Source organism: Hippocampus bargibanti, linkage group LG01 (genome assembly GCF_051943395.1).
Source record: "Hippocampus bargibanti isolate YZ-2025 linkage group LG01, ASM5194339v1, whole genome shotgun sequence".
In the NCBI taxonomy this organism is placed as follows: Eukaryota; Metazoa; Chordata; class Actinopteri; order Syngnathiformes; family Syngnathidae; genus Hippocampus; species Hippocampus bargibanti.
This window is the reverse complement of record NC_142734.1, coordinates 35415548-35433732: the sequence shown is the minus strand read 5'-3', so window position 1 is coordinate 35433732 and position 18185 is coordinate 35415548. Positions and strand designations below refer to the sequence as shown.

At 40.0% G+C, this 18185-nt stretch overlaps 1 protein-coding gene across 4 annotated transcripts; it reads left to right on the top strand.

The window, feature by feature from the left end:
* The first annotated feature begins 475 nt into the window (after positions 1–475).
* kif5aa (kinesin family member 5A, a) lies at positions 476–17968 on the top strand. 4 transcript variants are annotated; one of them, XM_089013578.1, is made up of 29 exons: positions 476–1051; positions 2051–2138; positions 2236–2309; positions 3389–3493; positions 3602–3650; positions 3727–3782; positions 3876–3963; positions 5336–5460; positions 5986–6090; positions 6158–6306; positions 6695–6843; positions 6926–7104; positions 7983–8051; positions 8157–8363; positions 8677–8823; positions 8904–9092; positions 9185–9302; positions 10408–10469; positions 11283–11392; positions 11488–11589; positions 11725–11785; positions 11915–11986; positions 12721–12825; positions 12926–13142; positions 13516–13690; positions 13801–13880; positions 14845–14884; positions 15268–15353; positions 15916–17968. In XM_089013578.1, the coding sequence occupies exons 1-28, from the start codon at positions 923–925 to the stop codon at positions 15344–15346; spliced, it is 3129 nt and encodes a 1042-aa protein (XP_088869704.1). In that variant the 5' UTR covers positions 476–922; the 3' UTR covers positions 15347–15353; positions 15916–17968. The 4 variants fall into 4 exon arrangements, with proteins under 4 accessions (XP_088869704.1, XP_088869698.1, XP_088869690.1 ...); XM_089013572.1 differs by having other exon boundaries at positions 15607–17968; XM_089013564.1 differs by having other exon boundaries at positions 14842–14884.
* Positions 17969–18185: the final 217 nt, after the last annotated feature.

Genomic DNA, 18185 nt, shown 5'->3' with positions numbered 1-18185 from the left:
CAGCCTCTAATAGATAAATAGAATCATTTATTAGACGGGTTCTGCATAGGGGATGTTGTTTTAACATGATAATGGCATTCCCTTATAATAAGCTTCAGCACTTTTGTGTATATTTTGGAAAAACTGCAATAAGAAATCTTAGATAAGTTACTAACCAAATAATAAATGGAAGTACATTCGCGAAATTTAGTTAAATAGGAACTTTCACTTTATTTACAAATAAGTAAATAAACGATATGCAAATAAGTAATAGACACATGAATAACTAAATAAATACACACCTAAATAAACAAAAAGATTAGTGTAGTAAATACTTAGATCGCCGCCGTTCCTTGGCTTTTTCCACACCCAATGTGTCGCCGACGTCAACGTGCGCATATATGCTCAAACTTGAATCTATATTAGTCAGCTATCTGTGGGTACCACTTTCACTAGGATGCAGGCCACGCCCGTAGAGGACCTCGCCGAAAGGGGGCGTTACAGTAGCCTTCTACCTCACTGCCCTTCTAACAGCATCGCTCACCTTCAGCTGCACTGACGCACCCCAAAAGACATAAAAGACAGACATTATCTCTCTCAGCGAAACGAAAGGCACGTTTTCATCAGTTTTTTTAAACGATGTAGGCTGGTTGTTTTGACGACTAATTAGCGCCGTTCCTGCTCACTGCGACAAGGAAAAACGGAAACGCCGCTAGTTTCTTTTGCCTTTCGACGCTTTAATAATTAATACAGGGGAAAAAAGAAAGCGCAATCGAAGCTTTTTTTACAGTCTCCTTGGAAGAAGAAGAAGTAGTGACCTTTGTGGGATCTCGCATCGTGTTTTTGATTTTGTTCTCTCGACGCCTCGGCTCCAGGCCGCCGCCAGCATCTTCGTCAGCATCACCCTCTTCATCCTCTTCATCATCCTCCTCCAACCTGCGCCATGGCCGACGTCCCAGCCGAGTGCAACATAAAAGTGCTATGTCGCTTTCGTCCTCTCAACCAGTCCGAGATTATTCGTGGGGACCTGTTTCTGCCTAAATTCCAAGGAGATGACACCGTCGTCGTCGGGGTAAGACCAAAAAAATAAATAAAAAAAAAAAAAAGAACAGAAAAGGGAGTTGCCTTTTTGTGCACACTGTGCTCCTCATCAATTAATAATTACTTTGGGCCTCAATAACGAGTCTGTCGATACGTGTATTTCTGTCTTTGAGCTTTATAACCGTGGACGACCGACTTGGTGGATATTTTGTCTGGAGGAACACAAAGCACAAAAGTGTGTGTATGTGAATCATCAAAGTGACTTAGCTCCGCGAGTTTCGCCATTCTTTATCGTTCCAGCCACAGTCAGGGTACAGGGAAATAAATTAACACGATTGCAGAAAAATGTCCACCACGCTGATAATCAATACGGAAGGTGTTAGATTTAAAAAAAATGTGCTTAATTTCCGAGATAATGCAGCGTTCTTTGCAGTGGCTCTGCATTTATGTTGTCTAATGCACTCTAATGCACTGAATCGTTAGCTAACAGCCAATCACAGTGAAAAGTGGTCAAGATGGCCAATGGCGTTTTGCATACTACGACCAGTTCAATCAAATCAATCAGTGTGCCTTTTTCCCGAAAAAGGCACACTGTTGTTTTAGGACTGCAAATAAGGATTATTTTAATATTTCGTTAATCTGTCAACAATTAAAAATATTTCCATCGCTATTTAATATATATATAAAAACAGGACATTGTTTCAACTTGACAGTGCATAATTATGCAAGCCAGGTTAGCTTAGCAATTAGCATGTTTTGTGTATTCACCAACACGTTGGCAATGGATTCTGGTTTTAGGTATGTTCACTACGGTCAATACACTCAACAGATGCACACAGTTTCCTCCTTGCTTCCACGTTGCCCCTTTTTGATGCACTATAAAACAGAAGATGTTGTATACCTCTTGGTCCTAGCGACTTTAATGACATCGTCTCTCGGTTTTGTTTCACCACCCCGTGGTCTGTCTCGTTGTGCTTCTTGCTACATAACATACTGGAGCAACTTGACATGTTTTTTTTTTTTTTTGCAGGGCAAGTCCTACGTGTTTGATCGCGTGTTTCCAACCAACACCACCCAGGAGCAAGTGTACAACACCTGTGCTAAGCAGATTGTAAAAGGTACGCTTCCAAACCAGATCACCAACACATCTATCATCAGTGAAATGTGTTTCTAAAGACTCACAAATCCGTTATTTCATTTCTGTACACTTATAAGATGTGTTGGGGGGCTACAATGGAACCATCTTTGCTTATGGACAAACCTCTTCTGGCAAGACTCACACCATGGAGGTAAAGATAGATTTATTTTGACTGCATCTATGCTTTTTTCATATACAGAATCACATTTTTTTTTTACAACGAGAACTGATGTTACAATTATTTGCTTTACTTTATGAAATGATTTAATACAGTAATGCAATGCAACAGAAAGCAATACATTTTATGATGCCATTTAACACAATGTGAGTGAGTCTTTTTCGAAAGGATGTGATGTGGTATGACACAGTGCCATAAAACGTTGTCTATTTAGCGGCCAAGCTGCATGCAGTTTTGGTAGCCATGGTAGATAACGGGAATTAATGTCCATGGCTTCTCGCTTGCCAATTTTTAGTTAGCTTGCCAATTTTTAAAAATGTAAGCATTAATAAAATCCAACCAGTTACCACCAAAGGGAGCATGCTAATCTCTGGCTTTAGTCATCACAAAAATAACAAATCCAGACCTACACCCTTCTAAAGCTTGTGAAAAGTTCAGAACAATGTTTGCCATGATAGGGGTGGAGTTTCTTCGATATTCTTGACATTCCCTAATTACTTGTTTGACAGGCCTCTGATTGGATAATTAATGGATTACCTTGTCCTAATCCCCTTTTCTTCAGGTATAAAAAGTAGGTTTTTTTTCGCTTGTAAATCAGTTCTTCTTCAACAAGATGGATACAGAAGGACATTACTGTGATGGATTGGCCTGGCAATTCACCGGACTTGAACCCGATTGAGAATTTATCGTCAATCATCAAGATTTGTCTGCGTGAGAAAGATTGCACAACAAAAAAATAAAGACCTAATTTGTGCTATAATTAAGACCCGGTACAGGGACCCTTTCATCATCAACAACTGTCAAAATCTGGTTGATTCAATGCCAGAACGCATCGCTGAAGTGATAAAGAACAAGGGAGGACACACTTCTTCCTAAAATGTACATTTTAATCATTTGAGTGGTCAAAAAAAATGTAAACAATCAATTTTATGCCAAAATAGCAGTGTGGTGCAATTAATTTGCACAACTTGTATAAATCCTATTTTCCAGGCCATCGAAGTGTCCCCTTAAAAACAGGTTTGCCCGTTTTATGACATTACCTTCTGTTCCAGGGCAAGCTGCATGACCCTCACCAGATGGGCATCATCCCTCGCATTGCAGAGGACATCTTCAACCACATCTTTGCTATGGATGAAAACCTGGAATTCCACATCAAGGTTTTTAATGTCGCCAACTGTTTGGTTTGGTTTTATGCGTGTCTATTATCATTATTATCATCATCATCATCATGCGTAATCTTTCTTCTCTTACTTTGTCTCTAAAAGGTTTCATATTTTGAAATCTACATGGATAAAATTCGTGACTTGCTGGACGGTGAGTCCCGAAAATAAATATGCAGCAAATAGTTCATGCAATACTTTATTTTGAAATCTTTTTTTTTATTTTGTAGTGACAAAAACCAACCTGTCTGTCCACGAGGATAAGAACCGTGTGCCCTACGTCAAGGTGTGTGTTAACTAAACCTTGTACCTTGAATACAACATACGACTAATCCCGCAACCATCCATTAAATGTTAAACCTGGTGTTGCATTCTCCAGGGATGCACCGAGCGCTTTGTCTCCAGCCCGGATGAGGTGATGGACGTGATTGACGAGGGCAAATCAAATCGCCATGTTGCCGTCACCAGTAAGTGTCTTCTTCAGTTTATCACCAACAGAACAGAACAGAACAGTCATCCATGTTGCTGCAAACTAATTACCTTCCAAAAGACCAAAGTATGATGTATTTGCCAACATCATAATAATAATAATAATAATAATAATAATAATAATAATAATAATAATAATAATAATAATAATAATAATAAAAGAAGAAAATAAAAAATTTAAAAAGAAAAAAAAAGAAAAAGGGGAAAAGGAAGAAGAAGAAAAGGAAAAAGAAGAAGTAGAAAAAGGAAAAGGAAGAAGGAAAGGAAGAAGAAAATGAAGAAGTAAAAGAAAAAGGAAGAAGAAAAAGAAGTAGAAGAAGAAAAAGTAAGAAGAAAAGGAAGAGGAAAAGGAAGAAGAAAATGAAAAAGAAGTAAAAGAAGAAGAAAAAGAAAAAGGAAGAAGAAGAAAAAGAAGTAGAAGAAAATGAAAAAGGAAGAAGAAAAGGAAAAGGAAAAGAAGAAAATGAAGAAAGAGAGGAAGTAAAAGGAAGAAGAAGAAAAAGAAGTAGAAGAAGAAAAAGAAAAGGAAAAGGAAGGAAGGAAAGGGAAGAGGAAAAGGAAGAAGAAGAAGAAAAGGAAGAAGAAGAAAAAGAAGAAAATGAAGAAGAAAGAGAAGAAGTAAAAGAAGAAAAAGGAAGAAGGAAAGGAAAAAGCAGAAGGAAAGGAAGAACTAAAAGAAGTAGAAGTCAAAGAAGAAAAAGGAAAAGGAAGAAGAAAATGAAGAAGTAAAAGAAGAAGAAAAAGAAGTAAAAGAAGAAGAAAAGGAAAAAGAAGAAGGAAGACGAAAAGGAAGAAGAAAAAGAAGTAGAAGAAGTCAAAGAAGAAGAAAAAGGAAAAGGAAGAAGAAAATGAAGAAGAAAAAGAAAAAGGAAGAAGAAGAAAAAGAAGTAGAAGAACAAGGAAAAAGAAGAAGAAAAGGAAAAGTAAAAAGAAGAAGAAAGAGAGGAAGTAAAAGGAAGAAGTAGAAGAAGAAAAAGAAGTAGAAAAGGAAAAGGAAGAAGAAAAGGAAAGGGAAGAGGAAAAGGAAGAAGAAGAAAAAGAAGAAAATGAAGAAGAAAGAGAAGAAGTAAAAGAAGAAAAAGTAAAAAGCAGAAGGAAAGGAAGAACTAAAAGAAAAGGAAAAAGAAGAAGAAACTGAAGAAGAAAGAGAGGAAGTAAAAGGAAGAAGTAGAAAAGGAAAAGGAAGAAGAAAAGGAAAGGGAAGAGGAAAAGGAAGAAGAAAATGAAGAAGAAAGAGAAGTAAAAGAAGAAAAAGAAAAAGGAAAAAGCAGAAGGAAAGGAAGAACTAAAAGAAAAGTAAAAAGAATCTCTCAATATAATTGTTGTTGTGTTATTTCTGTATTTGCACAGACATGAATGAGCACAGCTCTCGCAGCCACAGTATCTTCCTGATCAACATCAAGCAGGAGCACGTGGAGACGGAACAGAAGCTGTGCGGCAAACTCTATCTGGTGGATCTGGCAGGTAGCGAGAAGGTGGGTTCAAACTCAACGTCAACATTTTCCAAGCCAAAGTGATGGATGCAGTCGCTCCCCGTGAGCTCCGTAGTCATTGTAAGATGCTAATAGAAGGAAGGGGAAAATAATAGGGTCACTTTAGCGATAACTCACAAAGTTACATCTATCAAGAAACAAGTCGCTATGTGAATGTTTTACTCTAGTATACCTTTGAAACAAGATGAAATATAACATAAATGAATCTAAAACATTCAACTAAGTTTGAGTGACTTACAAAAAGTGCAGTACCTACTGAACCAATGCAGTGCTAACTTAACGTCACTTCATCGTGCTGACAAATTCAATGCATGTTTTGCATTTTCTTTAAACTGATTTTCAGGGACAGCGGTTACCACATCAGGCCTATTACGGGTTACTGAGTGCATCAAGGGGTTAATAGATGACTAAATCTTGTTCAAAACACACACACAAAAAAAAACATCTCCCAAGAGGAGATGGCAGGTGCTGTATTTGACCTGTGACCCCCTCCGATCTGCACACCAGGTCAGTAAAACGGGGGCTGCAGGAGCCGTGCTGGATGAGGCCAAAAACATCAACAAGTCTTTGTCAGCCCTGGGAAATGTCATTTCGGCCTTGGCTGAGGGCACGGTGAGTTTTCACTGGCGTGATTCTTCCTTTGCCACTTAGATGATGTGCAAATGTTGTTCTCTCCCAGAAAAGCCACGTGCCATACCGTGACAGCAAAATGACCCGCATCCTGCAGGACTCTCTCGGTGGCAATTGTCGCACCACCATGTTCATTTGTTGCTCACCTTCCAGCTATAATGACACAGAGACAAAGTCTACGCTGATGTTTGGACAACGGTATGACTATATGGATTGTTTCTTTTTACTCACGAGGAAACCGTTTTTATTACTGGTACACACTCCATGTCAATAGCTTATCATGGGTTGCACTTTACAGTGAAATTAATTCTTCATTTTGAACATTTGTCAGAGATGTAACCTGGCTAATGACCTCTTCCTGTGAAAGGGACCATTTAAATCGCTGTGTCCGTTGACCCGATTGACCCCAGGTTGCCCGTGCTACACTTGTGTATTGAGTCACAAGTGTTGACTAAGCATACGACAGCATGAAACTTTTAAATATGATAACTTCTTATTCCGTAGCAACATTTTACGCATGTATTCATTTCTATTCACTTCTTCAAACATCATCTCGTTGTGCTTCCTTTTGTTCCTTGCACTTCAGCGCCAAGACTATTCGAAACACGGCCTCCATCAACTTGGAACTGACAGCTGAGCAGTGGAAGAGGAAGTACGAAAAGGAAAAGGAGAAGAACAAGACGTTGAAGGACAGCATCCAAAAACTAGAGGCTGAGCTCAACCGCTGGAGGAATGGTTCGGAAGAACAAATGAGCATTCTTTGAAAAAAAAAAAAAGTTAGCACTCTCTAGGTCTCATTGTCACTTCCTTCCTGCAGGAGAGGATGTACCCGAGACGGAGAGGACTCAACCGGAGATCGTGACCCGTCATGAGTCAGTGGAAGAGCGCCCCATCTTGGATAATGACACCTCTTCCATTGTGGTTCGCATTTCCGAGGAGGAGCGCCAAAAATATGAAGAGGAGATACGCAAACTGTACAAGCAGCTGGATGACAAGGTAACTTTGAACATTTTTGACGGTAACGATAATTGTAATTACCTCTCTGATGGAGAATAAGAAGTGTTTAAAAGTCCCGTGCTTAGCTGGCCAACCAAACAATAGGCCCACAGTCAAGGCGCAGATGGCCGCAGTAAATCTGAGTGAAACAGACACAGCCCAGTTAAACTGTTAACTTAACACCTAGAAGATCTGGCCTTGGAACTCCCTCACAGGAAGGAGCTGAGGAGCTCATTCGCCAGGTTACAAATTTATCACTTCATGGAAGTCAACCAATTAAAAGACAATGTTTTATTGCTTACAGCTGTTGGTGCTCAGAACGTCCAGAGGCGTGGTATTATAATCAAGAAAAGTATGTTTTACTAATGTATCACTTTAATTTTCATGTACTCTCAATAAATAGCTTGGCAGAGGAGCGCAGAATTCAGACGTATGTCCTGAATGACTGCGTTTCCTGCCAGCAGTAGGGACAATCTTTCTGGTTCCGAGTCTTTTTCCACAGTGTCTGACTGTCATATCTCCGACACTTTCTCTGTGCTAAATAGACTTTGAATGGGCTGCTTTACTCAAACCATACAAAAAGTACTCACTATGTTGTTGAATTTTTGCCGTTTGGTTCTCCATAGTGCCACACAATATAGCGTAACTGAGCCCAGCGTATTAGGCAGATTATTAGCTGCAATCAGAAATTCATGCTAACAAACATAATGATGGCAAATGGCCGGTCGGTCTCCATGTACATTTTAGAATGTAACCATCGTGAGAAATGCGACACCACCTTAATGCCAATTTTTAAAAACCTTCTTTGGATAAACATTTTCACAGGGGAAAATGATGTAAATTGACATGTTGTCACGCAAATGTGATTGATATTACAGGATGATGAGATCAACCTGCAGTGTCAGCTGGTGGAGAAACTCAAGCAGCAAATGTTGGATCAGGATGAGGTACACACTAACTTAACACTGGCAAACACACCTAAAAATCAAAGAAACAAAAAAAACAAACAATCACTAAGCCTTCTTCCTTACGTTTCTCATTTTTACCGACAGCTCTTGGCGTCTTCGCGTGGGGATGGCGACAAAGTGCAGGCGGAGCTTGGCAGGCTGCAAGTGGAAAGCGACTGCGCTAAAGCGGAGGTGAAGGAGGTGCTGCAGGCTCTGGAAGAACTGGCCATCAATTATGACCAAAAGAGCCAAGAGGTGGAGGAGAAAGGTTTACAAAACCAACTCCTCGCTGACCAGCTCTCCCAGAAAATGGTACGTTCGAGAACAGGAGCGTGATAGAAATATGCTCCACTTCCTAACATGTCAATACATTTCTATGCAAATTTGTTCCATGCAAAAATCATGGAATTTCACGTTTGATTTGCTCTCGCGGGCCGAATAAAATGATGTGGCGGGCCAGATTTGGCCCCCGAGCCTTGACTTTGACACCTTTGTTCGAAAAGGTATCCATATGAAATTGATGTTCATATTTCCCAAACTACTGTAGTTTAATATTTGATATCATGAGATGGGTTGAAACAACAACAGCTATTTCTGCACCCCCAAACTGTGCTCCCTGAACCAGGTGAGTTTGATGGAGCTGGAGGCGGAGCTATCCCGTATGCAGGAAGTAAGCGGTCAACAGAGGAAGCGGATTGCCGACGTGCTCAACGGTCTCATGAGGGACCTGAGCGAGTTCAGCTCCATTGTGGGAAATGGCGAAATCAAGCTGGTGAGTTGGAGTAAGGAGAAATGGATGAATGGATGAATGGAAATAAATACATGTGGACGATAATTTTCTTCTACGCTGAGCCGGTGGAGATCAGCGGCGCCATCGAGGAGGAGTTCACAGTGGCGCGCCTCTACATCAGCAAGATCAAGTCGGAGGTGAAAAGCATGGTGAAGCGTTGCCGGCAGCTGGAGAACATGCAGTTGGAGTGCCACCGCAAGATGGAGGAAACTGGGAGAGAGCTCTCCTCCTGCCACCTTCTCATCTCTCAGGTGAGTTCCACAGGTGTCATGAATCAAAGACGTTTGCCATGGTTATCGTGGAACGTTTTTTTTTTTTTTTTAATGCTAACATTGCATTGCAGCATGAAGCGAAGATCCGCTCGCTGACTGAGTACATGCAGAGCGTAGAGCATAAGAAGAGGCTGCTGGAGGAGAGTCACGACTCTCTCAGCGAAGAATTGGCCAAGCTGCAAGACCAAGGTAAATGCCTAAGACATACTTAGTGTAACACATACACTTAAAGGACAACCGACATCACTTTTTGGTTTCCTAATTTACATCAGAAAAACATTTGATAGCATCTAAAATACCCAAAACATGCAGTATGATATTTTTAGTCAAATGCAAAACACCAATAAAAATGACTTAAAGTGTCCAAAATCTGCAAAAAAATTAACCCGGAAGTGGCCAGTTTCAGAAGGTCCCGCCCCCTTGTCGTCTTGCCTTGATGGAGAATCAAAACAATGCCTTAAGATTCGGTGAATATGCTTTCTTGTTACTCATCCAGTTATGAATATGATTCAAATAGTTCTGAAGAGGAAAGCATACATGTTTGCAATCGATTAAAGAATTTATTCCGGGCCATTTTGAGGTATCTGGGGGCGGGAAATGTAGCACCAAAAAGAGACAGAAAATGGCGACAAAGCTCCGTGTAAGGAATTAATCAGCCCGTTTCCACAGGCTGATTAATTCCTTAAACGGAGCTTTGTCGCACTCTTCTGCCTCTTTTTTGGTGCTACACGAAGTTTTCAGACCAAACAAAGCACATCGATGAGAAGGTTTCTTCAGCCGTCATCGAAGGACCGCTCCTGTACGACTGAGAGCTTACACAAAGTACAGCAAAATGCATTGACGTGATGGAAGGACTTCTACAATGTGTCCTTTTTTCGGTCAGGGGCGTTCCTTCCGTGACGTCACGTCAGGAATCGTCACCAACTCAAAAACAAGACTTCCGGAATATTCAGCGGCAGTCTTACAACGTCAAATATAGCTCTATGCGGTGGAATCTTTGTAAAATACGCTCAGTCGAAGTCATTTGAAGCCGTTTTACAAATTATGGACACAACTTGTCCGGAGACGTCGGTTGTCCTTTAAATAAGTAAACGCTCAGTCTGGTTGAGTGGTTAGCGCATCATCTGCGTTACCACCGGTTACCCTGTGTTGAGCTTGCATGTTCTCCCCATGCCTGTGTGGGTTTTCTGCGGGTACTCAGATTTTGAGTGTATGTAAACATCCCTGGATGAATGTCTTAAGACCCACAAAAGGCTGTTCAGTGTCCAATTCTTATTTTCTCCTCTTCTACAAGATAATTCCCTTCTGGAGGACAAAGATGGAGAGAAGGGAGAGACTGAAGATGGAAATGTGAAGGTAAAAAAAAAAACAACAACTTCATGCCTTTTACCGAAGTCAAGTTTTTTAACTCATTCACTGCCAGACGATGTGTAAAAATGTGTTCACTCCAGTGCCAGGGTTTTTGTCATTTTCACTCAAATTGCAGGACCCACAGAATATTGACTTTTATGATAATAATAATAATACATTTTATTTTAAGCACCTTTCAAAACTCTCAAGGACACTTTACAGTCACAGACAAGCAAAGATACTACAATAAATAAAGTAGTTTAATAAATAAAATGCAATTACAAATAGAATACAATAAATAAAATACAATTATAAATAGAAACAAGAGATAGAGATTTATGACTACATAAACATTCAATGTAGCGTAAGAAATCTTTGACTCTCTTCTTTCATCAGAAAAGAGTTAATTCCTAAGTTATATGGGTCTGGAGTTATCTGAGCTTGAAATGGGGACGGCTCTACATTATACAATACATACATATTGATTTATATAGCGCTTTGACAACAGCTGAAGCTGTAACAAAGCGCTAACATGAATAAAAGGCAAATGCTTCCCTTTCGTGGAAGGGGAAAAACATGACCAGAGGTCTGACCAGCACTTTATCGGCACCCACGAAAAAAAAAAAAAAAAACGAACACATTCGGGAATGGCGCTCCATGTCATGCTTTTCAATTCCCGAATAAAGTCGGGAATGGCAGAGAATGAGTTAATAAAACATCTCTGACATTTCTGCATGTAAATAGACAAATGCTAAAGACATTGTTTTTGAATGTAATGACACGCTCTGTTTCTTTCCTATTCAATATGAAACTCTGCAGAAGATCACTCGCCAGCAAGGCGAGTCTCACCGTGGCCTCCATCACAAGCAGCTGGCACGTCTGCGTGATGAGATCAACGAGAAACAGAGGCTCATCGACGAACTCACCGAGTCTGTATACGCTTCAACATCCAAAATATCGTTTGCGCTATTAATATGCTTGCCGTGATGGAACATGACATTAACAAAACATGTGTCATGCCCAGTCGCAATTCCAAGATGGAGCTGGAACTGGCTCAGGTTCGCTCCGATTTTGAGCGTCTGAAGAGCCAGGATAGCACCAAGAGCGAGCGCCTGGAGGAGCTTTCGTAAGTCACCTTGACGACGTTCAGCTGAATATATATATATGATGACTGTTAACAAAAATCAAGTCTGTCTCTTTCATATTACCTTGTTTGTTTGCTTTTAAATACATTATCTAATATTTCCACTTTCACTGTCAGATTCCTGCACGAGCGCCATGAACAGACTAAACAGGACCTGAAGGGTCTGGAAGAGACCGTTGTGAGTAATCCTGCAATCACGCTTGGTCTTCAAAGAACTTGGTTCATACATCACCAACATGCCATTCCTTTCTATTCCTCTTTGAATGTCAGATTTCTTAAATTTAGCCCTCTAACCTTCTCGCCACAGGCCCGCGAACTCCAGACCCTCCACAACCTTCGCAAGCTGTTTGTTCAAGACCTCACGTCGCGGGTTAAAAAAGTAAGTCGGCATACCCCCTTAAAGGACAACCGACACCACTTTTTTGTTTCCTAATTGACATCAGAAAAACGTTTTATAGCATCAAAATACGCAGGCTCCAAGCGCCATATAAGGAATTTATCAGCCTGTGGAAACGGAGGTGGCCACAGGAGGTCGCCATTTTGTGCCTCTTTTTTTGGGTGAGAGATTATCCCCCAATGTTGCCTCAAAATGGCACAAATAAATTCTTTAATCGATTGCAAACATGTATGCTTTCCTCTTCTGAACTATTTGAATCATATTCATCACTAGATGTGTAATAAGAAAGCATATTCTCCGAATCTGAAGCCATTGTTTTGATTCACTCGCAATGTAAGACATCTTGGCGTGATGTCACGAACTGGGGGCGGGACTTTCTGAAAATGCCCAATTCGCAGCTCAATTTTTTGCAGATTTTGGATAGTTTAAGTCATTTTTATTGGTGTTTTGCATTTGACTAAAAATATCATACTGCGTGTTTTGGGTATTTTCGATGCTATAAAACGTTTTTCTGATGTCAGTTAAAAAACAAAAAAAGTGACGTCGGTTGTCCTTTAAATACTACATCAAAATAATTAAAATATTTTGATTCATGTATAAGGCGCATCGGCTTATAAGGTCTGCTTTTGAGAAAATTGAATGTGTTTTAGAATGCACCATATAGTACAGAAAGTCCGCTATATTTGACTTCCTTCAATGAACATTCCAATTTCCAGAGTTCCGAAATGGAACCGGATGATAGCGGGGGGTCTTGCACCCAGAAGCAGAAGATTTCCTTTCTTGAGAATAACCTGGACCAACTTACAAAGGTTCACAAACAGGTGAGGTGACGCTTAGTGCATCTTTTCTTTGTCAAAATCCACAGAGTGACTTGATGAGCGCTCAATTTTGTCCGATCTCTCCTTCCTCGCATCCATGCAGCTGGTTCGTGACAATGCAGATCTGCGTTGTGAGCTTCCAAAGCTGGAAAAACGTCTTCGGTCTACTGCTGAGAGAGTTAAGGCCCTGGAGACTGCACTGAGGGATGCTAAGGAAGGCGCCATGATGGACCGCCGTCGCTACCAGCAGGAAGTTGACCGCATAAAAGATGCCATGAGGGCGAAAAACGCCCTACGACGCCCTCATGCCGCGCAAATCGGTATTGGTTCTCGAGCAGGAGTGTCATTTTTGGGGGGGAAACCATGAGAATGTTTTTAAATTATTTTTTTATTTTTCTTTCGCGGGCCGAATAAAATGATGCGGCGGGCCAGATTTGGCCCCCGGGCCTTGACTTTGACACCATGTTCTAGAGGTAGAGATGTATCTGTCTCATGCTATCTATATTTCACATTTACAAAAAAAGATGACCATGAGTTACAAACTATTTTTTTACGGAGTTTTTTTCTGAAACAACAAGCTATTTTTTTGCATTCTGATTCATGTGAAGAGCTCCCACTTCGACGCAGGTTGTTTCACGCATGTGTGGAGCGAATGATGTACTTCTATGACAATGCTACTCCTTTCTTTACCAGCCAAGCCCGTGAGGCCGAAGCAAATGCCTGTCTGCTCTCCCAGCAACCCATTCTACTCGTACATCCGGGCCACCGAGCACGCCAACACCTACAGCAACGCCGTCTTTCAGAGCAACATGACGCCCAACAACTCCGCCGCCGTCAACTGCAACCCGAACTCTGTTCAGACCAACACGTGTGTTTCAAAATACAGTATTTTGTCCTGTCTCTTGACAAAGACCACCTTTTACACTAAGTGGTCTAATTAAAATTCACTACAAGTTGGGGTTCTTTGTTATTTTACAGAGTTTCCACAGCACTGGGCTTCCGAGCGGACAGATACAATGGCGACATACTGGAATCCTTCCCACTTAACATTGACAACGGTAAGCCTGTACAGTGATACCTTGGCTTACGAACTTAATTGATTCCCAAACAGTGTGTAAGGTGAAAAGTGTGCATCCCAAAAATGTATTTCCCATAGGAAACCATTAAAATGAGAATAATCCGTTCCTAGGTCCCCATAAAACATAATTTTCTAAGCCTTACAACTACACAAAATATACCTTATTTTATGTATAATAAATGTGATATGGTATTATAATTAAATAAATAAACTGTACTGTATTATAAAGTCGTTTTATTTACCTTTGTGATTTTGTCGATGGCTTGATGGAATGGAGTGGCCAGTTTCATCAGCATTAAACACTTGATGAGGAACGTAACCTTCTTCTTTCACCATCTTGAGTGAGGACTGATCCCTCCTGTAGGTGCTTTCTCTGTGATAATTTTATCTAGTTCATCATCAATTGTGTTCTGTTTAGCTGGGTTGATAGCTTTTTGCGTCAAGTGTACAGAGGGCTTGTGCGGGTTGTTTGTGGAGCCTGATCGATGGGATATTTTAACCTTGCAGTCTACACTCAATCAAAGCTGATACTCTCTCACTGTCATCACGTGGCTTTAACTGAAGACTGGGGGCGAGGAATAGAGGACAAAAATAGTCGGCTGCCATTTTGTTGAATGGGCTTGTTCGTGAACGACACATCACTCATTGAGACAGCTCCATGTGCGAAAAAAGTTTGCATGTCAAGTTAAAGTTCGTATGCCAAGGTAAAATTTTCATAAATGTAACGTTTGTAAACCGAGGGGTTCGTAAACCGAGGTATCACTATATCTGCTGTACATTAACAATGTACCCAAACATGTCATAATACTGTTGCCCTTCCAATTTTTAAGATAATATGATGAAGTTATCAGTTATATGTCAATTACCATCATATGATTTCTCCCCACTCATTGAATTGACCGATTCGGAAATGACGTGTTAAACTATTTTTGTTTTGCTAGCAGGAAACAGCATCAGTGACTCAAGAGACATCAATGACAACAGGTGACGACCTTAAGCCTTTTCACTGTATAATATAACACTGGTGGTTTCAATATTAGCTACAGCTCCACCGTCTAAAAATGAAATCCAATAGAATAACTGCATGCTTCCACTATAATGATCAGATTGATATTAATTTAACAAAGTATTTGGCATGATAGTTTTACCGCAAGACAGAACTGTTCACCGTCATTCAGGTCAAAAGGGCAGAGTATGTTTTGGATGGCCCTGCCAGTTTATCACAGAGCACATACGGACAAATAAACATTCACACTCCCATCATTGGACAATTTAAGATCAATTTTAGGGCTTTCTTAATTCCACAATTGGAGAATTTCTCGTGTTGTAGTTCTTGCCCCATTGACTGTTTGTATGCTTGGAAACAGGAGTGATGTGCACTGTGGCAGCGAGGTGGATGATTCAAATAGACACTTCATCGGTCACCAGGAGACAGCTGCAAGTTAATACCAAGGTAATAAGATGCAGACGTTTGACATGATCGACATTTACTTTCAATTCTTAAAACCACATAAATGACAAAAAATACACTAGTCTTGAGAGCCACATGTTGAAATTCACACATTTTCCTATTTACTTTTATTCAGGTTCTGCTGTATTATTATTTTTTATGATCTGATGGCTATCTAAAATCTGGACATGTTGAATATACGCTGATCAATTTGGCCATCGGATCAGATTCATTTTTGTTGTTCTGCTCTCCGCAGGTGATGACCAAACACTGTTCATGTTCAAGGAATCGCACCCCCAACCCCACCAATCTGCATGCTGCCTTCCTATCCATTCTCCCACCGCACCGTCAATGAATATAATGACGATGGTTATCTTGAGCTTTGTAGTCTTTTAATTAGATAAATATCTGCGAGCCTCACACATTCACAGTACTTCTAATAGGCAGGCGGCCATCACTTAAGTCAGTGAAGAAAATGATTTCATTTTTTAGTAAATAAAAGTTGAGATTTTTTCAACCAGCGTTAATGTACAACTTCGCTTGTGTACATTTCGTCTTTTTAAAGGGCCTCATGTGATCGACCTTGTCGTAAATAGCCCCCTAATATTGTCAAGAGAAGGTACATCATAAAGAAGATGGGTCCCAGGACAGAGCCCTGTGGTACACCAGAAAAGACAAGGGGGAGGGCGGGGGGGACTGTGAAGTGAAGGAATTGATTTGGATGAACCGAGAACGACCCCGCAACATACTTAATACATACACAGCATGCATGTCAGTTAGCGAGTTAGCTTCCAAATATTTGCATGTGTTTTGATTCCATCCCGTTGACCTCACCCGATATGTTATAGAAAGAGAAAGGCAATGTATGGTGTCAATGACCAAATGCAGATTTTTTTTGTGTCCCTATGTGACCCAGTTTGGATATTCGTGTCAGTGACAGTTGCGGGGAAAAAAATGTAATTGGATATCTTTAGATCTGCATTAGCCTTTAAGTTTAAAAAAAATATGTAAATGAATGGGTGACTGCAGCTCAAGGGACCGATCAGATATTCTGCGTTACTATAAATCTGACATCTAAATATGTCATCCAATGATTTACACTGACATGTCTACCCAAAATACAGTGGGACCTTGGCTTACGCACTCAATTGGTTCCCAGACAGTGTTTAAGGCGAAAAGTGTGTATTCCAAAAAATACTTTCCCATAGGAAACCATTAAAATGAGAATAATCCGTTCCCAGGTCTCCATAAAATATAATTTGCAACTAAATAAGCCTTAAAACTACAAACAATATACCTTATTCTATGTACATGTAAACCACAGGACAAAGTTTAGAAACTGATGCTCTATTTATTTATTTCGTTCGTTTGTTCATTCATTCCTTCATTTATATATGTATTTATTTTTCTATGTGTGGTTTGCATTATTTGGAAAGCAGATCGGATGTATAATAAGCACAAACGTGGAATTGGGAGCTAATTCCACAAAGTACTGCTCCTTATCATCCCTCGCCTTGTCCCTGCATTTTGTTTAAACCAAATCTCTGAGAAATTCTCTTCATCAAAAGTAATCACACACAACTCGCCTTCCTCGTGAAGAAGGCAAGACAAGAATAGATCGCTAAATCATTTTAGGTGCTTTAATATTGTAAAGCTTTAGTTTGTTGCCATTGTGGGCCGCATTTACTGCTACTGATATGCACATTTACTGTTTTGGAGGATTTCACCAAGTAATTTTCATTATCCGCGTAAATTCATTGGAAAAGATTTGCTGGCGAGTCTTTAATTTAGAAATAAGGAACAGTCTAATGCAAAGAGAGTGTTTTCACCAAAGTCCCCAGCTGAGCAGCCACCAGTCTGGTTTGGACTGAACATGATTGTTGTATGATAATTGATGCTGTGATTCTTCTGTCATAAATCCTGACCAACCAATCAGGATGGAAGAACACGGCACATTGTAAGGGAATAGAGGCTTCAGATGAGTAAATTAAAAACTGAAGGAACACACCAAATGATACGCATTCATCAGCATCTCTGAATCTAAATATTCTTCACCGAAAAATTTGGAGAAATGTGGTTAAATAGCCTTAACATTTTCAATGTTAATCCATTAACCTGCACCTGGTTTTGATTGACACCCTCCCATTTCATCCTCCGTCGCTATATGAATGTTTTAACCTGATCAGCGCCTGCAATTTCTCCAAGCAGACCCTCTATTTGACATTGTGTTGCAAATAGGATCGACTGTATGTCAAGACGATACGTGGTAGTGTGTAAATTACAGTAGTGTCATCTGCTATTTCCACTGTCTTGTTTAAACATATCTTAGATGTATACAGTATATGTGCTATTTATTGTTGATCTTGTAATTAAGACATAGTGACCCGCAAGAGATTATTACACTGGAAATCAAAAAAAATATCGGTTCTATTTATTTCCGTAGGCTCGTACTGTAGCGTTTAACATCCTATGATAAGCACTGTGTAAGACTTCTGCTTGTAAATATCCGTATGTACCACGTTGTATGTGACTCATTGTGTTGTCGTTCAAGTTCAATAAAAGTTCAATAAAAATGTAGTGTTAAAAATGCATTTTTAACACTACATTCGAGTCCTTAATTGTTAAGGAGTTGAATTTGTACGTGTACTTTTACTACTCATGTTTACATAAGTATTTGTTCTTCATAATGACAGAATAGGAGTACTTTGTCACCTGAGTGTTTGAGATATAAAACACAATTGTAAAAAAATACATTCTCAAATGTCTCAAATTACTTGTAACTCAAGTCAAAGGAAATTCCTTCATAATGAGAAGCTCAATATGCTTCCCATGAGA

Bases quoted from the DNA above. Each gene is read 5' to 3' on its own strand.
- kif5aa (XM_089013564.1), top strand. From the start codon at position 923: ATGGCCGACGTCCCAGCCGAGTGCAACATAAAAGTGCTATGTCGCTTT. The intron at 3,783-3,875 runs GTGTGTGTTAAC...TGCATTCTCCAG, and splicing joins ACCGTGTGCCCTACGTCAAG to GGATGCACCGAGCGCTTTGT. The intron at 11,987-12,720 runs GTAAGTCGGCAT...TCCAATTTCCAG, and splicing joins TCACGTCGCGGGTTAAAAAA to AGTTCCGAAATGGAACCGGA.